General features: G+C 34.3%; 2 protein-coding genes across 5 annotated transcripts in view; one reads left to right on the forward strand and one right to left on the reverse strand.

The window, feature by feature from the left end:
• TMEM68 (transmembrane protein 68) overlaps nt 1–5,515 on the reverse strand; it is a 32,205-nt gene extending 26,690 nt beyond the window's left edge. For both annotated transcript variants that reach the window (XR_012484238.1, XM_074278524.1), the window contains exons 1-2: nt 5,331–5,515; nt 1,659–2,044 (exon numbers count right to left, since the gene is read on the reverse strand). Coding sequence is in view for 1 of the 2 variants with exons in the window: in XM_074278524.1 (XP_074134625.1) it covers nt 1,659–1,983 (325 nt within the window). In the remaining variant the exon portion in view is untranslated. The remainder of the gene's footprint in view (nt 1–1,658; nt 2,045–5,330) is intronic.
• A 366-nt stretch (nt 5,516–5,881) lies between these two features.
• Nucleotides 5,882–25,528, forward strand: part of TGS1 (trimethylguanosine synthase 1) — a 48,228-nt gene continuing 28,581 nt past the window's right edge. The window contains exons 1-8 of one of the 3 annotated variants that reach the window (XM_074278510.1): nt 5,882–6,010; nt 10,652–10,719; nt 12,576–12,742; nt 13,288–13,567; nt 14,009–14,116; nt 17,466–17,583; nt 19,810–19,896; nt 20,497–20,553. In XM_074278510.1, coding sequence (XP_074134611.1) covers nt 5,907–6,010; nt 10,652–10,719; nt 12,576–12,742; nt 13,288–13,567; nt 14,009–14,116; nt 17,466–17,583; nt 19,810–19,896; nt 20,497–20,553 — 989 coding nt within the window. In that variant the 5' untranslated portion in view covers nt 5,882–5,906. Of the gene's footprint in view, nt 6,011–10,651; nt 10,720–12,575; nt 12,743–13,287; nt 14,117–17,465; nt 17,584–19,809; nt 19,897–20,496; nt 20,554–25,528 lie in introns of all 3 variants that reach the window. The other 2 variants (XM_074278493.1, XM_074278500.1) reach the window with 2 other exon arrangements.

Raw genomic sequence — 25,528 nt, forward strand, 5'->3', positions numbered from 1 at the left:
ATATAGACACTTTGGCTTCAGAGTTATAATTAAAGATGTAGTATGCATATTATGTTACACAGTACTTAAGAAAGAGAAAGCAAAAAATTATATACATATAATGAGCACAGAACAACAGTGAATTTTAACTAATTTACTTCTTTTGGACAGAGCTATATGGAGCATTTCTTAGAAAAGTATCAATTATGATACAATATGCATAAATAATTGAATCATTCTTCTCCACATTACAATAATAAAAACAAATGTGGAAAACTAGACAGAAGCATTATTTTAACTTCTAATAAAATAAACATTTACTTAAAATTTTTAATGATCCACCCACAGTGGGCTACATAATAATAATGGGCAACTAAACATCATTGAAAGGGAGTATTATATTATAAAAAAGTCTCCATTGCAAATATGAGCTGAAGCAGCAAGGCATTCAGAGGAAGAGATAGGAGGTGGTATGTGTCAGACAAATCAAACACAGGTACTATCTTGACGGATACCCCCCTTAGAATCCAAAGAATATAGTCCAAGATTCTAATTCCAAAAGTCCTGGCAAAGACTGTTGTCCTTACTCACCTTCAGATCAGGAATTAAACTTTATGGAAATTGTAATCTTACAATTACTTCTGAAAGTTGCTATAGTTTTATCCCTATCTCTTCAGCAACCTTTTTTTTTTTTTTTTTTTTTAAATGTCAACTAGGCACCAATGGGTTTGGCTTTGAAAACTAAAGCTGGATTAGACTTCCAAGAGGGCAAACTGATTCACATCATAACTGTCTGGGACAAATCTGGTCATGACAATGTCACCTCACTGGGTGCAAATATAAGCAACCTTATATTTCAATCACATATGCTAGTAATGTAATTTCAAAATCTAGGTTTCATCTAATATTCTTTGTGAAAGATGCATACAACTCCTTAGTTTAAAAGATAGGAAGTATAAATTTACAATTTTTCAATTCTTTGGATTTTTGCAAAGGTTGATAATAACAACAAAAATCTATAAACAATAGGGAGCAATTGGCTAAGCAGAGGTGATGAAAATAGATGAGCAAAATTAAAATTCACTAATGATAGGCTTTCGTGATATAAAATGAGCAAAATCAGCAATCATAAGGTAAAAGTCTACACTATTGCCTGACTCTGGTAATTGACTGACTGAAAATAAGAATACATAGCCGATTCATCAATATGTTTGTTTCTGTATAAAGCTTCATATAAAGAAAGATTGGGACGCACCTTAAATTGAATGTAATTGAAATGCTGATATTATAATATAGTATTTATTTATTTAATAATACCTTTTTTTAAAAGATGCATTCAGGGGAAAAGTTAAATTTCTTTCAAATATAAAGTAAAAAATAAAAATAACATTGTCAAAGCATTCTCCAATAACTATATTTTCAGGCAATTCTGATATCTAAAGTATTGCCTTTTCATCTTGCTTGTATCAAAAACTATGCTCAATTTTTTTTTTTAAAGGATACAATGACTTAAAGAAAATTATTCTATGAGAAATACAAATTTGCAAAATACATGCAAATAAATGAAAGAAAAAATTAAAAATCTTATCCCTCAAATTTATAAGCATTCTCCCAATCAATGAAATGCAATAATAGTCCAATACAAGTACAGGAAAACACAAAAAAATAATTTTGCTTACCATGCCATACTGCTGCGTGTCCATCCCATACTGTTGCTACAGTTTTTCTTGCACCATCCCATAAATTATGGGAATAGGCTTCCTTTAATACATTCTTCCTCTTGTAAATGTGTAAGAAAATAATAGTAAGATAAAGAAGAAAAATGGTAAAGTAAGGGAGTATCAAGACTATTAGTGGAGTAAATACCCACAGAAGATAATTAACAAAATTCAAATAATCCTCTAATTGTTGGACATCAATCCATCCTTCCAATATGTGAACCAGACAAATTATATAGGGCATAGAATCCTGCCCTTCAGAACAAGTGTGATTTTTCTCTATCATTTTTTTCTAAGTAAAAACGAGGCACTCTCTTCATAGTCACAGCAATTTATGGTTCTTGTACCTAAAAAGAAAAAAGGGAAAATGTTGTATTTATTTATTTATTTTACACTTGAAAGACAATGACTTAGCCTCCTTAAGTACTAATCAAATAGTTTTACTTCTTTCATCAGTATCAGGAACTAATGGTAGTTGAAACTATTAAAGATTTAGCTAGCATATGCCATTTTCCTACGAAGAAGTCCAGTGGCTCTCTATTAGATTTCAAATACAAATTCTGGGCAGCTAGGTAGAGCAGTAGATAGAGCACCAGCCATGGAATCAGGAGGACCTGAGTTCAAATCTGGTCTCAGACACTTAATATTTCTTAGCTGTGTGACCCTGGGCAAGTGACTTAACCCCACTTGCTTCAGGGAAAAAAAGTTCCAATTCTACTGTTTGATTTTTAAACCTCTTTATTATCTGCCTATAACTAAAACTTTTCATGCTTTTTGAACTTTATTGTAAGTGTTGGGGATACAAAAACAAAAGAAAAATAGGGCTGTCCCATAAGGAAGTTATAGGGAAGATAAAAAGGACATGTATAACATGTCCAAAAGTATACATGTTATATATAAATATATACTTTATATATAACGTAAATGCAAAGTTGTTAGGTTCTTACTAAATGCTAAGTTGGTATTTAACAATTCTCTAGCTCAGAATTCACATCTTTACTTCAAATCTTTAAGGGAGTCTACACCTTTGAAGGAATACTTTAAAGGAGCAAATTCATTGGCTATAAGTAATTCCCACAAGCCCCTGCAGTACCCATTCTCTGAGAGGATAAAAGAGCAGGGCAGACTAGAAGAAGAGGCAGTCTAGATTGGGATAAGAACAAGACTTCCCTGGAGAACTTCAGGGAAGCTCGAGGAGATTCAGAGCCAGGATTCAGGAAGAAGAGGATTCTAGATTTTACCTTCACTCTGGCTGGAGGCTCCAGAAGCCTCCCAAGAAACCTGCTCACAGAGAAAAGGATTCACAGAAAAGAAACCTCCTCCCAAGAAGGATTACAATTGAGAGACAACAGGACATTACACAAAGTAACTTTTGAAGCTGGGGAAATCATGAAAGATTTTTGAGAGGTAATGTTTTATCAGAGTCTTATGTGTTTCCTTTTTTTTTTTTTTTTTTTTTTCTGTGTAGATAACTGGGGTACTCTTCTGAGTAGCTATGAAATTTATTAAGGAGTTTATATAATTTTTCTTGCCTTAACTGTATTGTCACAATGGCATCCTAGATATTCAATGCTCTAAGAATCTTTAATATCAATTCTTTGTATCACTTGATTTCAGGGTACAAACTTCTTAATATTGTACATATCTAATGCAGAATAAAGTATTGTATACTTACTGATTTCATAAATGAAAAAGCACCAAATAAGATCAGGAATACAGAAAACCTGATGAATCAAAGAATGATTCATTTATTCATGAATCAAAGAATCAAGGACTGCCCAGGTACTCCAGTTAAAATTGCTTTCATGACTTCATTATCCAGGGACAGAATACAAATGAAAGAACAATGGGTAGAGAAGTAAAGCCTTCCAAGTAGCAGGAAAAAGGAATATAAAAGTAGTATCTGGGAACTAAGTAGAGAACCACTGAATCTACAGAAAGAATTTAGTAAAAAGTCCAAATTTCAAGAAGAAACATCACAAAGTAGACTCAAACTCTGCTTTGCTGCTGCAACCCTGAGGACTTTTTCCACTTGACTTACAGTGGAAACATTCCCTAACCATTGTCTCTCCTTTTAGAAGGCGAGTTCCTAAGCAGGCACTGTCTTACTTTTCAATATGTATCCCACAGTACTTTGTACATTATTGTTTTTCAGTCACATATAACTTCTTAACTCCACTTGGGGTTTTCTTGACATAGACTAGCGTGGTTTGCCGGTTTCTTTTCCAGCCAGCTCATTTTACAGATGAGAAAACTTAGCAAACAGGGTTAATTGACTTGCCCAGGGTCACACAAGTAGTGTCTGAGGCCAGACTTGAATTCCAAAAAAATCAATCTTCCTGACACTGGGCTCAGCCCCTCTATTCACCGAGCCACCCAACTATCTCACTTTACACATAGCAAGCAGTTAAGTTCTTTATTTATTCTAAGACCTCTTCTAGCTCTAATATCCTATAAGTCCTTAATTACTTTCTAATTAACCTACAACACTGTATTTCTATTGTCTTAGTTGTCTTTTAGATTGTTCAGTTTTTACATAGAACTCCCCAGGAGTTAGATGTCAATCTAGAGATGTTGCTGTATGGCTGCAAGACATAGAACATTATATGCCCCTAAGATATGAGAAAGGGAAATGAATAGGTTGTACCACATTACAAATAAGCAATGTCTCAGAATCAGAATAGATGTCATTGAAGAACAAAACACTCCATCTCCCAGCTCATGGTATTTTCTCTGGCTGTCTCTCATACCTGGAACTCCTATGCTCTCTAACTACCAACTATAATCTCACCTTATACAGAAAGTCTTCTCCCAACAATCTTAATTCTAGTCCATTCCCTCTGTTAATGATCTTTTATTTATTGTCATGTATACAGTTATTTGGACTTTCTCTTCCCGTCAGATTGTAAGCTCTTTCCCATCAGGGGCTGTTTTTCCCTTTTTGTATCCTCAGTGCTTAGCACGAAGCACACAGTAGGCGCTTAACAACTTTTCAAGAGTAATAAGTATTTTGGGTTCAGAGTTGTAATAAAAGTCCAGTATGTTGCATAATTCATATTATGTTACATAATACTGAAGACAAAGCAAAAACGTTTTGGGGTTGGGTTTTTTTTTTTTTTTTTTTTTTTTTTTTTTTTTTTTAATCACGGTGAGGACAGGATGACGAAGTAACCACTCCCTTTTTAGCTTCTTTTTATATCTCTAGTGCCTAGCACGGGGCACATAATAGATGCATAGTGAATACTGATTAACTTATTGATTTTGGTGGGGTGGAGAGAGAGTGGCCCAAATTAGTCAATGACCCAGGCCCTGAGAAGAGGAGACTGGAAGGAGGATGTGCAACACAAACTCCAATTCCCAGGCCACCGGCCCGAATAGGAAGAGTTCCGGTGCTCCACAGATCTCGAGACAGGAAACAGGAGGCCTCCGGCCCTTCCCCCACGGCCTTAAGACAGGAAGAGCCTCTCTTCCCCCCCCCCCACCTCCAGGATAAACAACTTGGCCCGAGGGGGAGGGGAAAGGGAAGAGGACGACACCAAACCCTGAAAGGTGCCGGCCCAGTCCTCAGCCTCCATCTTCCAATCAAGAAAGAAAGAAATGGGGAAAGACGGGGCAAGTATTCATCTCCTTTACCTCAGCCATCCGATACGCACTTCAGGCAGTCTGGCCGTGCAAGCCGCAGAGCTAAGCGAGCAGTTTTTCCAAGCCCGCTAATTAGGAACACGAGTTGAGTCTCCAACGTGGACGGCGTTCGGTGGAACACCTTCCCCTCCTCTTCCCTCTTCAGCGTCCTCGAGTCGAAGAGCCACTTCCGGTTTGGAGGTGGGCGCGCGCGCGCCGATGTTCGCTGCTGCAGTCGCCGCGATCCACGGGGCTGCGTCCTTCCCACGCCGAGGTCTGAGCGCGAGCTCTAGCCGAGCGACTCTTGGGGAGGGGGGCCTGACCCTCCCCTACGAGGTTCTCTTTCCCCTTCAGCGGTCGCTTGCCGAGACTTCGGCTTTAGCCGCAAACCTGACCCTTCCTCCAAGGCACACACATACCCAACCCCACTCAGGGAGGGCCTGAACCTTCCCTTTCTCCCCTAAGCTTACCTCTTCATTTCCGCTGGGGCAGCCTCTGCACGAGCCCCAGGGCGGGCACGCAGCCGCACGGCTAGGGGCCCGAGCTCCGAAGGGTCCCGAGGCTGAGCTCTGCGGGAACCGCGGCGAGATGCTGTGCGGGAAGTGGAGCCTCGTGGCGGAAATGGTCCTGTTCATCGAAGACCTGGAGGAAGATTTAAAAATCCTCTGCCTCTGCTCGAGGGCGTTTGTGGAGTAAGTAGAGATGTGCTTGTCCTGTGCCAAAAAAAATTGCGGGTGATTCTGACGGAGTCACGGGCAGTGGCCGGGGTCATGCCTGAGCTCCTCTGACTGGGTGATGGGAGAAATTAGCATTTTTAAAGCATGGAGAATTCTTCCGGCCGCAGGCAGCTTTAAACGCGATGTGTAATCCCGCCTTGGAGACTGCCACTCTCTAAACTGCTTCCTGGGATAATATGTAACAAATATGTTTATATTATACATATATATGTATATATCATCTTTGTATCCGGCTGACCGAAATTAACCTATGGAGCTTTAAAACGTATTATCTAAAGGTGTTGACTTTGAACGGATAATACTCTGGTGTCCAACTCTCTGTGACCCCCTTTGGAGTTTTCTTGGTTCAGGGGCTTGCCATTTCCTGCTCCAGCTCATTTTACAAGATTAGGAAATTGATGCAAATAGGGTGAAGTGACTTGTCAGGGTCTTAGGTCATATTGGATCTCGGGTCTGCCTGGTACCATTCAGGACACCTCTTTCCTTCCTGCCCCTAGCATTGTGGAGAGGAAAACAAATTAGAAAAAGGGAAATGAAATATGTCATTGCCTCATGGTTCGTACATCACATACAAATGTAGTTTAGCTTTTAGCAATGGGAAACAGAAGTAGTGCCGTGCCTGTAAATGAGAAAATATTTTTTCAGCCCGAAGATTTAAAGAATTTTTAATGCTAGACTTTTTTAATCGTGTGATTTTAAAATTGAGATATATTAAGGCTCAAAAGCTATCGAGTAAAGATTATAAAGATTATAGGGCACTTTTTGTTCTTCCTGAGTGCAAATTTGGCCCTTCAGATTCTTACTAGCTACATGACCCTGGGCAAGGCACTTCACCCTGTTTGCCTCGGTTTAAGTATCTTTGCTAAGAAAACCTCAAATAAAGTCAAATACAACTGAACAACCCCCTCATCTTCCCTTCATTTTAAAACCTCTTGACATCATCCTTACTCTTTTCTTTACTCCACTCTTTGAAAATGAATCCCTTAGCCAAAACCTATCCTCATCACCCTATATCTCTTCCATCTTCATCAAATTGACCCCTTTCTATCCTTTCCTCCCTCCTAGCATCTTGTCTCCTTATCTACTGACTTCTACCCTTTAAACATGAAGTTTCTCATCCTTGAAAAAAAGCAAAAAAAAAAAAATCTTAAGTAGATTCTTCATACCTTCCAGTAATAGTCCTAGTCTTATATCACTTTGCACTTTCTTAGTCAAACCCCCAGGAAAACTTGTCTGTATTCATTGCCTCTTCTTGATCCCTACTCTGACTTGTTTCAGCCTTTTGTAGTTTAGTTTCCAACTTCAGCTAATCTCTACACGTTTACCAATGATATTTCTCTCTGTCTCCATTCAAATCCTGCTTCAGACATTTAACTAGCTTTGTGATCTTGTATCTTGTATTTATCATTTAACTTCTTGAAGCCCCAGTTTCCTCATCTGCAACATGGGGATGATAGTATCAATTTCACAGGGTAGTTGTAAGGGTCAAATGAGATATGTGAAGTTCATTGTGAACTTTAGTGCTAGCTTAAATGCTAGCTAATTAGCTACTTTGTAGTTCTTTTGAATTCTTTATATATCTACAGAAGTACATTTTATATGTTCTTCACACCACATACTTTATATAGGTCTATATATATATCTCTTCCTATCCTTAGAATAGTGCTTGCCACTTGTAGGTACTTAATAAATTTTCTTGTTGATTAATTGAATTAAGAGTAAAGTGATGTGGGTTTGAACTTTGTTTTTGTCACTTAAACACAAACTTAGGCAAATCTTTGGTCCTCAGTACAATGGACTTACTTGTACAATGGAGAGGATTGCATTGGACTTCTATTCTAAATCTTCAGTTTAAAGGGAAAAGAAACTAATTCTCAGAAGTCATGTACAAAGAATCTAATTTTGTTCATTAGAGAACTCTCAGATTAGGATCTGAGATTTAGTAACTAAGTCCCAGTGAGTTTCTTGAGGCATATTGTGGCTAAATGATTTGTTTGGGTAACAGAGCTGGTCATAAATATCAGAGAAAGACTTTGAACAGCAGCTTCCCTAATTCCACTCTTTTCATTGAGCCAATACTGCATTTGTATCTCAAATCATACATCTAAATAAATATATAACCTTTCCAAAAATTCATGGCAATTAATGTTTATTAAATAGGTACTATGTATATACCTAATACTGTCTTAGTTCTATTCAGAGCACTTATACTCTATTGGGAAAATTAATAATTTTCTAAATTTAGCATTTTTCAGAGGCAAGCAAATGTAGAAATTATTACTTTTAGAAAAGATGTTAATCTCTTCCTCGATGAATGCATATTTTACAACGAATAATTTTATCAGTTTCATTTCAGAGATAGATGAGATAGAGATATCACTGGCAGTTCAATCTGCTTCAATTGATGTTTTGTTTTTATTATAATAATGTTGTCTTTGCTCAAAATATTTTTTATAGCTCCTCTTTTTAGAAATTGCCTTTACAATCTGTGATTATCTTTTTTGAATATCCCAGGAATGGCAGTTCTTTGTTCCTTTTCATTCAACAAAAAGTTGGCAAGAGTTGGAAAGCTCTTTAAGGGAAAACAGGTAGTTTATCTACTCTGGACTCTATTCAAATACAATTTCTAGACATATCTACTATACCAAAAATAAATCCTTGTTAAGCAGAGTACCTGTTAGTTTGCATCAGAGACAGGACTTATACCCAAATTGCCTATGAGTCTTCAGTGAGTTTTTCTAAAGACTTAAAAAAAAAAAAAAAAAAAACTTGATTTATTAAAACCTTTTTTTCCAAATCAGTATAAATATTTTAAAGATTGTCTTCATTATATTTGGAGTACCTAAACAAGTTATTATTTTACTTGGGGAATCCATTTGCTATTTTATAGGTTGTATTTTGTAAAAGTTTTTATTTTGTTTGTATTTGACCCATCTGAATCCTTGTTTCATCACTTCAAGTAGTTTTGAAAATTTTTTTTGTTCATGTCTAAAAGATATTTAGAAGAACTTTCTCTTCCACCCTCTCCCTCAATGAATATTTGAAATTCCTGCTAAATTTTCTTTATTAAATTTTTAATGTTTCTTTTTCTTATTTTTTTTTTTTCATTTTTCTTAAACTCATCTGAGCCTCCTATTTCTATAAAGCATTATCATTCTTCCAATTATTCAGGTTTATAACCTGGATTAAATCCTCCAAATTACAGCACTGTCACCTCCTTATATAGTTACCAAATCTGGTAAAAATTTCCTAAGTCAGAATTAGAATCCATCCAGTCTCAGTCTCTCTGTTCTGTGCTGTATACATTTAGTTGCCAAAGGAATAATCTTAAATCTAACCCTTTCATTCTCCTTAAGAAGCTTCATTAGCAGCTTCCTGTTGGCTCTAAGATACATTTGTCAAGTTTAGTAGCCAGCCATTCACAATCTGGTTCCATCATATCTTTCCAGATGTATTGTACATTACTCTCATAGATGCTTTATTTTTCTAGGCAGACCGTCCTGTTTGTTCTTTCCCTTACAGGATGAATGATCCATTACCATTTGCTACTGGTCAAAAAATAGTAAAGTAGGTCAGTGGAAGAAAATTGATAAGCAAGATTCTATTATACCCAAACCCAATAACCCCTGTTTTGATTCTTACAAGGTACTAAGTCACTGGAATTGATAGAGACAATTATCTAATTTAGCATGGTACTTCACAGTTCTCTAGTTCAGAAATGTACTTACTAGAATTCCACAAGATTCACACCTTTAAGAGAGCATATATAAGGAGGAGCTCCCACAAGCCCACTCTCAGAGGCAGTCGGATTCATTCCATTTTCCACTTTTGTGCTGGCTGGAGGCTTTGGATTCAGAGGGAGCTAGAAGCAGAATCTGGAAGAGACAAACTACTAGCAGAGCTCTAGGAAACAAGGAGAGATAGGCCTTTATTAAATCTAACCGGGCCCCAGGAAAAGAGACAAGAATTAAAAAGGAAACAATAAAAGATTTGGATTTTAACTCCTAGCTGAATATGAGGTGATTATTGAACTGAACTGAAACTAAGGCTGCCTCTACAAGCTCCCCAAGAAATCTGCTCCTAGAGAACATATTTTAGAGAAGAACATTACAAACCCCAATGTTCTTTAACCTGAGAATATAAACTACTGGAGATCTTTGTATTTTATAAGAAAGATTAGGAAAACTGGGAATCAGGTAGGGAGAATGGGTAGATAAGGTTTAGACCAGTATTTTCTAATATATTCCACTGGGTTCCAAATTAATATTTGACTTTATAAAGCTAGCTTTTTTTTTTTCTTTTTTTTTAAATTAGTGGAAAATGGATAGTAGTAAATTTCCTAACTGTAGCTAAGGGAAATAAGTCTTAGGCAAGGGATAAGGAAATCATACAAAGTAAAATAGATAATTTTGGTTAATTCAGTTAAAAAGCTTTTGCATGAACAAAATCAACGTTGTAGGTATTAAAAGGGAAGCTGCAGGAGGCAAGAGTAAAATCTTAGTTTGAACTACATCTTAAAAGCAAGTATTTCTCTGGATTCATAATTTTATTTCATACAATAGTTATTAATATGGTTTTGTTTATCTTGTTTTACAGAGATCGAAAATTGTACTACTTAGGATTAAAGGGGTTCTATGTTAAAGACACTGATACCAGTAATACAGGTATATATGTATATATGGTTTTAATTTTTGCAAATTAGCTATAGTTTACTCATATGATTTTAACTTCTATTATGTGGTATTTTTCTGTGTATATGTACACATATGTATTGCTCCTCACAATGACTTCTCCTGAAAAGTGTTTCAGAAACAAATGAATTGGGTTTTTCTGTTTTGGAGCCCTGTTTCCTCCTCCTCCCCTTTCTGCCACTGCTCCCCCTTCCCCCAAACCATTATATAGATTGCAGTTATCCTCTTTTACCACTAGATGGAGTCTTTTGGTAAAGCAAAATTTACCACCCCTTGAAAATTGGAATGAACATCTGCAATTAACAAACAATAAATTAACCTATTGAAAATTAAATATGTAGGCGCTTTTGGGTGATGAATTATGGTACATATTAGCCACATGTGGGGCTATAAAAAATTGAATGCATACTATTTTATAGTAGGCTCCTACCTTATTAGTTAAGATAATGTATAGATGTACAGCTATGTTATACATATATAAGTATGTATTTATAAACTCTGTATGAGGCAATATGAAATAGATGAAGGCCCTTGGACTGAGAGAGACTTTAGTTCAACTTTTCAATAGAACGAGACTTCAATATTTTAATCTCAGTTCCCTCTCTTAAGGGCACTAGGGAGTTCCTACACAGATAAAATGGACCAGAACTTTAAAAAAAAAAAAAAAGGTATACTTGTCATTTGAATAGAGATTGCAAACTGTTTATATGAAAAATATGTATGAAAAAATTAAAAATTCTTTGCATCTACCACTAGAATAAATTACTAAGAATTGTTTGAAATAACTAAGTCACCAATTGGAATTATTGTTAATAAAGTTTAATCTCTATGGAGAGACACACCAATTGTGAAAACTACTTTTATTTTATCTTTTACATTTTTAATTATCTTTTTATCTTTATTTTATCTTTTAATTTTCTATATTGTATTGCTTCTTTAGAACATGTCTAGATTCCCAATTCAAAGAAACAATAACATCAGTAAACTTCAGAGTTGTTATATTTATGTAGATTTAAACTATATGAACTCGAAGTCAAAATTATTTACTCTGTTAGTAATGTTTAATATAGCCTAAGGAGAAAGAATTCAACTTGAAATGGGAGACCTCCCTCAGTTTGCAGCTTTAAACATTTAATCTGTAACACTAATCAAGTTGCAAAATTTTTATCACCTTCAGTTTTCTCATCTATAAAATAGGGATAGTAATAATAGCACTTATCTCATGGGGTTGTTGTAAGTGTAAAGTTCTTTGTAAATTGTTAGTTATCTTCACACTGTCATTACAGTTGCTGGTGTGCACTGTGTTATCACTATGTCAGTTAAATGTTCTTTTTCTTATTAATATATATATATAGTAGCTTAAATGCTATATGAAATGTTTTTTTAATAAATAGAAATTGCTTGTTCCTGGAGAGTTGAGTAATTTATGTGACCTTAGAGATGATCTAGTCCAATGCTTATGTTATATGTAAAGAAGTTTATGCCTAGACATTGTGACTTTCCCAAAGCCCCACCATTAGTGGCAGATCCAACATTAAAGCCTCAGTTTCCTGTCATCCAAAGTTATAGGATTGCATTCTTTCCACTAAACTATATCTTTATAGTCTTATTTTCTCTAGATTTATTCATAAAAGGTTATATTTCCTGAGAATGAGTTGATAACTTCATAGCATAAAAAAAAAAATTATGTGTGTAAAAAATTCAAGTTGCCAGTATGATCAAGTCAGGCAGAGAATATGACTTGGAACATAGTTGTATAAGTGCACACAATTAAATGTATGTTCATTTATTTAATGTAACCATAACTTTTTAAAAAATTCTATCTGTAGAACAAGCCACAGAAGAGAAGGAATATAATTCCCATGGGCTGGTAGAATCGGAGAATGGAAATGCTTTGAGATCAGATGACGTTGAACTAGATTCAGAAGCTGAACTGATGAGAAGTATGGGGCTACCCCTTCAATTTGGAGGTCTGTCTGCTCACAAAAATTTTGAGGTAATATTAGATTATTTATTTCCTTTACTTTTAGTCATAAACATGAGACACAGAATGGAATGGTGAATTTTTCCTAAGTCTTTTTATAAACACTTATAAATTGCCTACTTGTACAAAGCATTGTACTAAGCCCTGGGGGTATTAAAAAAAAAAATAAGACAAGATAGTCATTACCCCTAAGGAACTTAAAACTTAATGGAGAACACTACACACAAAAGGAACAAAAGGAAGCTGTGGTACCAGGAGATGGGGACCTGATAAAGAAGCCTAGAGGAATGCAGTAGTTTTCTCTTAGAAAGGTTTTTGAGAAGAAATCTCCAAATAAAGGGAAAGCTTCAGGAGTAGGAATAGAGGGTACTGATTAAGTGTGAGATCCAGAGCTAAAATAATCTTCCAAGATTTTTTGGCTTTTTTTTTTTTTTTAATTAAGCCTATAAGTAATTAACAAATGATTTTTTACAATATAAAATGTCTTATTTATCATTTCTAAACAGAAACATGTTAACATTTTCATAATAAAATTCTCATTATTCACTGTTACTTAGGTGTCCATGAATTCCAGAAATAGAAAAACTAAATTTAAAAAGAAAAAGAAAAAATCTCAAAAGAAATACTCAGATGAAATTCTACAAGAATCCTGGAAAGAGATTCATGAAGATGATGACCACTTAATATCAGATGATGCATCTCTAGCCTTTGAGCAACATGAGGAGACCAAAACATGTGAACTTCAAAATGAGAAAGAAGTAGAAGATGGAAAATTATCTACTGAAAATGTATCACCTCCAAAATTAGAGATTACAGAGGAATGGCAAAAGTATTGGAGTGAGTATGGAGAAGGATTGTTATGGCAGAGCTGGCAAGAAAATCACCCTGGTGAAATATTGCCTATTGAACCTTGGAATTCTCCTGAGACAAAGGAAAAATGGGAACAGCATTATAGTCATGTTTACTGGTATTATTTGGAACAGTTTCAATATTGGGAAGGTCAAGGATGGACTTTCGATTGTTCACAAAATTGTGATATGGATAATTGTGTGTCCAAAATAGAAATGGATAAGAAAGATAATAATAACATTACAAGGGGATCATTATTGGACGTAGTTTCAGTAACTAAAAGGAGTGAGGAAATTTATAAAAAAAGTACAAATGATAAGCATCATGAGGAAATACTTGATGGAATTAGCAACATAAATCTGAATTCAGTGGAATTAGAGAATGACAGCTTAAACTCAGCTGTAATTTGTGGTGATTACCAATGTCTAGGTGAAGTTAACAGTGAACAACGGAGCACTCTTTCCAATGAATGTGAGCCATGTGATGGATCAACTAAGAAAAGGACTTTGTCAGGAAATAAAAGTGCCGGCCAAGCAGGTCAGTGGATAATTAGCTAAAAAGTAGATTTGTCAAATGAACACATGTAACACAAGAATTGACCATGAAAATATTATTATGTAGTTTAAAAATGGTACTTACTACTCTTTCTGAGAAACAGTTTAATCCTTTAAAAATTTTTTCATTGTTGTGTTAACCATTGTTTTTTCTTTTTTGGCAGATTGAAGTATATATTTTTTAAAACTTCAATTTAAAACTTAAATACAAACTAGAAAAAGAAAAGTAATTGTCATGTACAGAGCAAAACATGAGAGGATTCAAAACATGAAACAAATTTCCATTTCAAGAAAGCTTATATAATACTACATATTGTATTCAGAGCTTCCTATCTTTCCTTTGCATCCTTGAAGTATCATTTTTCATGAACTAAAACAAAGTTTGTAATGATTTCTTATTTTTACTTTCATCACCTTTAAGAAACAAATATTGGTATCTTTTTGAAGGTCCAGTTTATTGTAACCTAGGAATCATGCAATTCATGTATATCAATATTAGACCTTATGGTTTGGAGTTAGAATATAGAGATCTGGCCTTGAAGAGCAAAAGACCTGGATTAAATTACCAATAATCTCTTACCAGCCACATCTAATAGCCTTTTGTCAGTCTTTATCCTTGATCTCACAGTAGCATATGACAGCTGAAACATCTCCTAGATACTGTTTTCTCTTTAGGCTTTTATGATTCCTTTGGTTCTCCTTATTTATCTGACTATTTCTTCTCACTCTCCTTTAGTTAGTGTTCTTCATTTATGTCGCTGACATTTCACTGTGGCTATCACTCTATTTTTGGGCCCTCTTTTCATTGTATACAATCTCCTTTTGTGATTCCATCAGCCCAGGTTGGATCAATTATCCTCTTTTATGCACATGATTTCTAAATCTATATTTTTCCCTAGTCTTATTTCCAGAGTTCCAATTCTATATCAGCAATGGTCTTTTGAACATCTCAGACTGATTATCCTATAACCCATCTCAAACAGAACTTAAAAACTTTCCCTCCAAACATTTTACTCTTTCCTATTATTGTCAGAACTCTACCATCCTCTAGGGTTAAAAAAATTTTTTGACTCCTGATCTCACTTAATTCACAAACAGTCCATTGCTAAATCTTTTTTGTTTCTTGTTTCATGACATCTGTTATATGCCCCCTTTTTTCCATTCACATAGCCACCATCATAGTTCAGGCCCTCATATCCTCTCACCTGAACTATTACAGTAGCTTTCTGACTGATCTCTCCGCCATAAATCTTTTTAGTGCATCTTCTACTGTTACTAAGGTAGTTTTTCTAAAGCTGACCTATATCTGACCATGTTACCTTTGGTGCCTAGTAAGCTTCAATAGCATGTAGTTACTGACAGAATTAAGTATAAAGTTCTCTGCTTCAGTAGCATGTAGTTACTAATAGAATTAAGTATAAAGTTCTCTTCTTGGCATTTAATTTGGTTTTTTTGATCTTCTGATGCTTTACATCTGTCCTGTATGTATCTTGTATATGCCTAATTATTTTCATGGTATCTCCCATTTTAGAATGGAAGCTTCTTGAGGGCTGAGACTTGGTTTTGGAGGGCTTTTTTTGTTTGTTTTAAATTCTGTTTGTATCCAAAGAATTTGGCATAATGCCTGGCATTTAGTAAGTACTTATTTTAAGTATTTTTTGATTGCCATTGGCTTTGTGACTTGAGGAAAGTCACTTAATTGTTCAGGCAATTTTCTAAGATTGTAACTTGCACAATGGTTGCTGATATGATCTATTCGGTAGAAGAAATTATCTCATTAAAAGTTCCCTATACCAATGAATTCATAGGTGTCCCCCCCAAAAAAAAAATCACAATCTAGTAAATGGTGACCCTAAATCTCAAATCAGTTTGATGGGGTCACCAGCATCCTCTCCTTACTAGGAGGAGCCATTCAAGTAGGATTTTAGGGTAGAAAGATAACAACAATAAAAGCTCATAATTAAAAATGAATAATTATGAGTAACTAAGTTCAAATCCTAGTTCATCAGCTTACCTTTTATATGATTCTGAGAAAGTCACTTTATGTCTATATACCACAGGTATGAGGAAGTTGGACTGGGTGGCCTCTAAGAACCCTTTTACAATTCTCAATATGTTACCTGTTAACAATGTGCTGCCTATGATTTAGTCACTAAAAATGATTCAGAACAAAACAAGTTGTCAGCCTCTTTTTATATATAAGTATTTCGTAAAGAATTCATGATTACTTTTGATACCATTGGCAAGATGAAGGAAACAAGTAGAGGGAAGAGAAGAGGGATATTCTTATAATAAAGATTGATATCATTGCCCTCTCAGCTGACAGCATCCTCAATATAGAGAATTCCTAAAAACATCTGAATTCCCTGAGACCTAGCTTCAAGTGTTAAAGCTAGATTTAGTTTGGTACCTTTGAATACAATTCTGATGTATCAAGATTTTTTGCCCCCAACACCACTCCCAGAATGAACCTAGAGATGTTCACTCAGCTGAACATTTTTGTGATTCTCAGGTAGTATTGAGCAGGGAAAATCTGGTCTTTGATCTCATTTCTGTCCCTTCCTCTGTGTATGACCATAGACAAGTAACATTGTTTCTGTGAACCTTGTTTTCCATCTATAAGATGACAGCATGTGTTTAATTTTAAGACTCCTGGAGCTGTAAACTGTAAACTTCAATGTTTCTAAGAGTTTTGCTAGGTATTATTAAAGATTTGTTGACTGATCAGTGAATTGCTGAAGGAATCATTTACATCAGATCTGGAAATTCTAAACAGCACCTTTTCCTCATTTTTCTCTTGCTTTTGTAATATAAAATTTTTCAAAATTTACAGTATTTTCTTATTATTAATGTATGATTTATTGCAGTGTGAGAAGAACACTGTGCCTATTGTCAAGATGAGCTGAAACACTAGCTGACTGACCTTAGGCAAGTCACTTAACTTGTGTGCCTCAGTTTCCTTATCTGTAAAATGGGGATAGTAATAGTACCTACCTTTTAGGGTTATGAGATGACATTTGTAAACAATTTATCACAGTCACTAGTATATAGCAGGCATCTAAAATAATTCCTTCTTTCAAGGAATTCTTTCCTGGCTTCCTTAGTGGTCTGGCATGCCATTCTCCTCTCTTGTTTTGGTTAACTATCATGTGAATAAATTCTTTCTACTGCAGCACCCTGGTCAGCATTTTCTCTATAACTTACAGTGATAGGAAGTTATCTGGGGCACTGAAATGAAGTGACTGCAAGAAAGACACTGAACCATTTATGTCAAGTTTTAAAATGACAGAAGAATTGTCAGAACAAGGATTGTAAAATCTCTCTTGGTCTAGATTCACAGGAGACTTCTGGAACGAGTCCAAACAAAGAAGTGTCATACAGCAACAATAAGGATGGAGATGAGAGTGAGGAGGAGCCACCTGAATATAAACCAGCTAAATTGAAGAGAAGGTAAGTCTTTTCACCAAAAATACTTCCAGAATAATTGTCCATCAGAAAAGCATTAAATAAATTGTGAACTTAACACCTTACTAGTTCTGTGGAGGAGAAATTTTAAAAGTCATAGTCTCTGTTTTAAGGAGTTTATGTTGTCAGTAGGAAGATAAGATTTATCTTCTGAAAGGAGTCTTAAAGAAAATTCACTTTCATTTTAGAGATGAAGTGTTATATTTTTGGATAGTGTTATTTTTCAGATAAAATTAATAAAAAGAAATATACCTTCAACTTTAAGTATCACCTGATTGAATCTACATATTTTACTTATAAGGAACCAAAGTGCAAGAAGGTTGTAATTTGGCCAAGAATATACATACTATTTCATACTAGTCTGTATAACGAAGAGGTCGAGAATAGTATGATTTATCCATCTAATATGTTAAGTTCTATTGTGTAGAGCACTGTTTTATGTACTAGGAGGGATACAAAGCTTAGAACACACACAGTGTCTCCTTTTACAAAGCTTATAATCTAGTAGAGTGTTAAAACACACATAGAACTATCTATATAAAATACTGCACAGATACATTAGAGGAAGAATTACAGAACTGCAAAGCTACATAATCTTAATGGGGGAAAATAGGGATTAGAGAATCAGAAAAGGCCTTAATGATGAAAGTAGTGGTTGAATTAGAGCTCTAAAATAGGGATAATATTCAAAAATAGGAGAGGATAGAAAGGTGTTTGAGGTATGTTTACCATGAATAAAAAGCAAATGTTATATGTTTTGAGAAGGATACCAAAAAGCAATCTAGATTTGTTAGAATTATAGAATATGTAGATTACAAAGATTATTTTAGCAATGTGATATAAAGGGTGAATGGAGTGGTATAGAGGTAGAAATATCAGTTAAGAAACTATTTTATAGTCTAGAGTGGAAAGTGATGGTAATGGAGACAAGAAGTGAAGAGATTAAAAAAATGGAATCCACAAATTTACTGATTAGATGTGAATAGAAAAACAAATTAATGTTGGTATTCCAAAGGAAATACATAGTGATAAGATCAGTTTCCTCCCTATAAGGAGTGTTTTATTTTATTTTACAAAGCATTTAATTTTACAGTATATTAGTACAATTCAATACAGTAAATATAGAGCTAATATCAATCAGGAAGATTAGTGTTCAAGCTCCTCTTCTGACACACACTAGATATATGACTCTTACAAGTCTCTTAAAGTCTCAGGCCTTTTGCAACTCTTTAATACTATAAGTTGCAGAAAATATAACAATCTGGAGGCAAATAGATAATGCAGCAGAGATAGAATACTGGCCCTGGAGTCAGGAGGACCTGAGTTCAAATCTAGCCTCAGACACTTAACACTTAGTAGCCATGTGATCCTAGGCAAGTCACATGACCCCAATTGCCTCACAAAAAAAGAAAGAAAATATAATGCTCTGCTAGAGGAAGCTAAATGTATTCATAGATATCTGTTTTGGTGTCATAATATCCTATACTGATTTAAAGCTTTACAGAACTTTTTCTTTCTAACAATTGTGTTGAGAAATGCAAGTACAGAAAATGAAAGTATGATCTCTAAGTTTCAGGCAGAGGAAACAAGCTCTGAGAAGCAAATTCACTTGCTTAGAATCATACAGCTAATAAGTTTCTGAGGTGAGATTCAAACCCAGGAATTCTGATTCAAAATCCAAAACTTTGTCCCTCGAACCATGCTGTCTCCAAAGTAATTACTAAAATAAAAGTTTCTTGACTGCTTCTGGTGGTTGAAGTTAATCAATAGCTTATATATCAGATAAGTGGATTATTATTGTTACTCCTAGTTTTTACTGCTTGTAATCTTTTTTTTTCCCTTAGCTTTTCATCCCATGGGTTCATATGTGTAGATTTGGTTTTGTTGTTGTTGTTGTTGTTGTTTATTTTAGTATTTTTTTGTTATTAAACTGCTTTTTATTTTTAAAAAACAGGAAAAAAGTTGCTTTGAGGTATTATAAATGCTTTTTAGTGGTAACTTTTCCATTAGAACATTGAATAAAATCTGGTGAAAGAAGGAACATTATATAGTTTTGTATATATCTTGATATTAGTATTTTAAGTGATTTGTAAAGAACTTGTAAATGCTCATTTATGTTTTTATTACTCCAAACTGTTAAAGATAATGATGGAGATGATGGAGTTTGTCAGTCAATGTTAATGGAAAATGTTTCTCTTTTTGTATTTGTAGCCATGAACTAGATATTGAGGAAAATCCAGTTGTGGACTTTGATGACAACGGCTCTCTCTTGGGATTTCAGCATGGTTCAGGACAAAAGTAATTTTTTACTTGTGATTTCTATATTCTATCTTTTAGAAAAGTTTTCTATCCATATTTGATTGGGTCAATATTAATGTATTTCCTTACATTTTAGACTTGGTGATTTAAACAACGAATCCATTTAATGAAAATTGATGTGGATCTGAGACTTTCTCCTAAACAAGTTATAATTCTTTTTCTTGTCTAACTTTAATTTTGTGAGATTGTCTTAGGAATTATCATAAGAAAGGTATTAATTAGCAAGTTGAAGAATTCTCTTGACCTCAAAGCCACTTGTTTAATACAGTATAAGAATGTGGACCCTTTCATACATTATTAATATAATCTTGTATCTAGAGAGGAACTTCCAGGTCTTTAATGTATTTTGCCAATAATTCTTGCCCCTTTTTCTGATTATGACTGCTGTGCTGAAAAGGAACCACTTTTAACCCTAGCATGCTTAGTCTTAGTTTAGATCCCCTTGGAAAGCACTGAGCCACAATAGGAAAAAGAAAACAAAATTATAGTCTTGTACTTGAATATAGTGGTAATAGCTACTATTTATATGATTCTTTGAAGCCACAAATTTCTATAGTGAAAATATTTTCTTTGACACAGGAATTCCATTATAGGGGATATATACTTTAAGAACTTGTTTAAAAAGCCTATTCAAAGGTATGTAACAGTCTTATTTTTAATTGAGAAAAAAATAGAATCAACCTGTTGACAAAGACTGAGATATTAGTGTATTGTGTACACACACAGACACATATACGTACACACATACACATATATATGATTTAAGTCTCAGCTCCTCGATTTCTCAACTTCGTGATCTTGACCTTGGGCAAATCATTTTTCTTTTATTAAGACTGAGGGAATTGAATTAAGTCATTTTTAAAGGTACTTTCTATTTCTAGCTCTGTGAATAATTGTTTGATCAGATACTTGATATCTTGAGCTTTAAATTGACAACTCACCTATAATTTAGTAAAATGTAAAAATTATAATGCACTCAAGATGACATGAGAAATACAGAAATATGTATTGTACAATATCATAAAGAAATGGTCACAGAAGTTATAAGCGATTACAAGTATTTAAAAATGTACACAATTAAAGGGATAAGGGAGAAAAGAGAGGAGAGGAATACAAAATGGTATTAATTGATAAGTTGTTAATAGAGATCCAATTAAAGTGTTTTAGTGTACATAATTGTAAATCTAAATGTAACAAACTACTTTAAATGTAATGCACTCATATTGTGCATTAAATGTTTATTAAGCATGTTTTATGTGTCAAATTAGGCATTGCAGATACAAAGAGAAAAACAAAACAGTACCCACCTTCAAGGAGCTTAGGTTCTGTAGGGGGAAAACAACCTGTACAAAAATATAAACACAAAATAAATTTAGAGTGATTTTGCATGGGGTTTTGAACCTTAGTAACTTTGGGGAATCTGATAGGCTTCATGTAAGGTGGTACTTGAGCCAAGACTTCAGAGACCCTAAGCACTTTGTGCTATGAGTTGAGTAGGTAGTGAATTTACTGAATAAGGCCTTTGCAACGATACATCAGTGACATCTGGAATGTACAACATTCTATTATTTTTTTGGGGGGGTGGGGATTCTCTCAGCCTGAAAAATAAGCTAGAATCAGGAAGGATTCAAAAATTGAAGGAGATAGTATTTTATTCTAGAGCCACTGCACCTTCTTCAGTTGGGGAATGACATGTTTTATCCCTCTGTTTAGAAATATCAGTTTGGCAGCCATATGTGGAGGGTGGATGGGATAAGGGAGGATCTATTTTTACTTGTACTTTAAGGCGTTTCAAGAACTCTTTGAGATGTTGGGTTTTTTCTCATCTGTAAAATGTGGGAATAGACCTCAGATATCACAGCCAGATGTCTGTAACTATAAATGTCCCATTTTTTATTTAATTTCATTATAGAACTACAGATTCATTTATTCACTAAGCATATATTGATCACTCACTATGAACATAACTGCTGGGTGCTGAGGGAACTACAAAAGAAATTTAAGGCATTATCTCTGTCTCCTAGGAAACAACAATAAAATTGGGAAGACAGTATATACACAAAAAAAGTGTTGAGTAGTATATGATTAGTGCCAAAAAGCAAGAGCAAGAAGTACTATTGGAATTCATAAAAAAGGACCTTGTGAAGAAATACCTGGACCTTAAAGGATGGATAAGATTTGGATAGACAGAAGGAAGAGAGAAACTGACATTAAATGGAAGGTGAACATTTCCTTTGAGTCTCAGCTCAAATCCCACCTTCTGAGGCCTTTTTCTATCCCCCAGCTGCTAGTGCTTTCCTCTCTGGGATTATTTTCCATCTATTCTGTCTCTCTCCCCAAATCTCTCCTTTATTTACTGGCTCTTTTCTTGAATTTGTATGTGCTTAGTTATTTACATGTTGTCTCCTCTATAGGATTATCTGCTCCATAAGGAAACATTTGGTTTTTTGGGGGTTTTTTTGTTTGTTTGTTTTTTGTTTTTTTTTTTTACCTTTCTTTGTATCAACAGTGCTTAGCACAATATCTTGCACACAGTAGGACCTAATAAATACTTTTGATTGAATGTAAACAAACATTTGTAGTACCTCAAGGATAAACTATAAACTAAAGTTGGCATGTAAAGACTCCTCTGCCATTAGGACTTTTTTGGTTTTTTTTTTTTTTTTTTCAGGCTCATATCACATAACTCTCTTTATATACTGTTTCATTTGAAGTGGTCTATTTGGCATTCCATTTCCTTAACTCTGCAACTTTGTACAGGAGGTCACCCATGCTAGCAGCATATTATCTCCTCACCTCTAGGCTTAGTTCATACCCTAATTTTTATAGGAAGCTTTTTTTCATTACTCTAGTTATGAGTACTAGAATAAAGAAGAATTCATTCTGAGTCCAACATTATATACACACACATACATGTGTATTGTACATTGTGTTACCCAGCAAAATATAAGCTATTCAAAGGTAGGGACTGTTTTACTTTTTGTCTTTGTATCCACAATGTCACCATTTCTTTTAGATCATTGTCATGCTTTGTTCTCTTTGGAACTCAGCAAAAATGGCATGTACATATGAGACAAAATTTACTTACTTAGAGCATTCAGTTGCTTCTTTTGAAACATGCTTATTTCATGCCTCAGAAAACATAGCTACAGAATTGCAAAGAGACCTAGTCCAGCTTCATTTAATAAGTGAAGTCTAGGAAAACTAAGTGGCTTTCCCAGGGCCATGTAGGTAATATATGGCTAAAGTAGAAGGTAAGCCTGACTCCTCTGACACCAAAACTAATGTTCTTTTCACAGTATCAGGCAACCCTTTGGGGTGAATTTGTTCATTCTGTCATCTTCAGTCAATGAAGCTACTAATCCATGTATAAAAAGTTTACTTAGCTCAGGCTACCTGGCTCAGCCTTGGAATCAGGAAGACCTGAGATCATATTCATCCTCAGACACTTACTATGTATGATCCTGGACAAATCACTTCACCTCTGTTTGCCTCAATTCATTAAGGAAGGAAATGGCAAATCATTCCATCATCTTTGCCAAGACAATTCCATGGGTACTTTGATCCATGGGTGTCAGTTGGACACAACCAAACAACTAAATGAAAACAATCACAATTATTTCAAACAAAGTAAAATAGAAGTAGATTCACAGCAGGGTTTACTTTAAATAAAAGCTGTCATTCATTTAATATTTATTCATAGATCATTAACTCATACAGAGAGGTGAAAGAGAAGGAAAATCTAGAATTAAAGAATACAAAACCATGAGAAATTTTAGAAGAGAAAGTATTAATAGTTTAAACACTTTAGTGTATATATACATGCACATTTTGTATGTACACATGTATATGGTATCCCAAAAGACTTAGTTTAAAGATTTTAAACTGCACTGACTTGAAACACTATGTATACATATATTTGTGCATTTGTATACATAACACATATGTATAATCTTATGTTATTACATATTATACACATATATATAATTCCTAAGCGATAAGGAAAATAATATTCTGACTTGCCTATTAATTAAAAAAGAAAATTTGACTCCACATAATTTTTAGAATACATATGTTCTAATGAGGGGAAAATCATTAATTCAGAAAAGCCTTGACAATCAATTTTATATAAATTTTCAGAATTATGTTAAAATGATGGGCTTCTGATAAGAGTTATACTGAAGGAATTTAGAAATTCAGAACTACAAGATGGTAAATAATTAAGAAAAGAACCAAAAAAAACAAAAGGGGGAAGGCAATTAAAATCCTCAGAAAAAAGTCGCCTCACAGAAAATAGACAAATAAATTTAAAAGTATACAAAATTTGAAAGTAGCACAACTTTAGTGAGATTTTAGACTTTTACAAATAGAAACAGCAAAGCACAAGGATAAAATTCATTATGAAGAAACAAAATCTAAATATATTTCAAGAAGTAGTGCAATAAATTTTCCTGAAAATAATGACAACAAAAGGCAAAATATAATTTCATAGAATCAGGAATATATTTTCCATTTATTCCCAATTTAATTCACACAAGAATATAGAGTTTAGACTATGACAGAATCAGAAGCAACCAGTAAAGACTAAATCACATAAATAAAAAAACTAACTTTTATAGTAGCAAAAGATTCCTCACCCAGAGTAAGACATGAAAGTAGAAGCTGGGGTGTAATTTAGTTTAAAAAAAAAAAAAAAGCTATGATTTACTTATTTAGCAAAATGAGCATAGTAAGTTAGTAAGTTGAGTTTTTTGTTTGTTTTTTTAAGTGTAAACAGAAATGATAGACCTTAATGCAAAGAAGCCAAGACCATATCAGGGCCTTTGACATGGAAACCAACTATGAAGTAGAAACTTAACAAGTTGAACAACTATAAAGCTAGGAATTAGAAAATTGTGACTCAAAATACTTATATTGGATTTTAGATGTCACTATTCTCTGGGTTAATCTTTTCAGAGGGAGAATTTACCCTCTGTCCAGGCAGCCCATTTCATTTTTGACAGCTTCAATTATGAGGTAGTTTTTCCCAATGTTAATGTTTTTTGAATTTGCATTACTTGTTCCTAGTTCTGCCCTGTGAAAAAACAAAATAAGACTCTCTTTTCTACATAATAGTTCTTCAAATATTTGAAGTTTTTCATAAAGTGTCCTTTTCAAGCTAAACATTCAAAGTTCCTTCAACCTATTCTGTGTTAAAAGAAGTTAAGCCTTAACCCTAACTGCCTTCCTCTGGAGGATCTCCAGTTTATTAGTCTCCTCAAACTAAAACCAGTCTGTTTCTCCCCCCCCCCCCCCCCCCCAAGTGGTCTGATTAGGATTGGGAACTGAAAAACTTTTCTTATCCTAGAAAATAAATTTCTTTTTACATATTGGGAAGTATAGATAGGCTGTTGTTTATTTGATGTTCCATCTTTTAAGAAGGACACTTGAAATTAGTGGCTAGGAATTGAGTGAGAAAACTCCTTTAAGGGAAATACTTTTAAAGAAAGGTACAAAAAAATAATTGCATAATTAATGTGGGTTCTACAGGTAAAAATGATGGAATGATGATGGAATGAGCTGTTCTAAGGTACAATCAGTGCTACAGAATTGACAAAAGGCAAAAAGCTTT

Source organism: Sminthopsis crassicaudata, chromosome 1 (assembly GCF_048593235.1).
Source record: "Sminthopsis crassicaudata isolate SCR6 chromosome 1, ASM4859323v1, whole genome shotgun sequence".
NCBI lineage: Eukaryota > Metazoa > Chordata > Mammalia > Dasyuromorphia > Dasyuridae > Sminthopsis > Sminthopsis crassicaudata.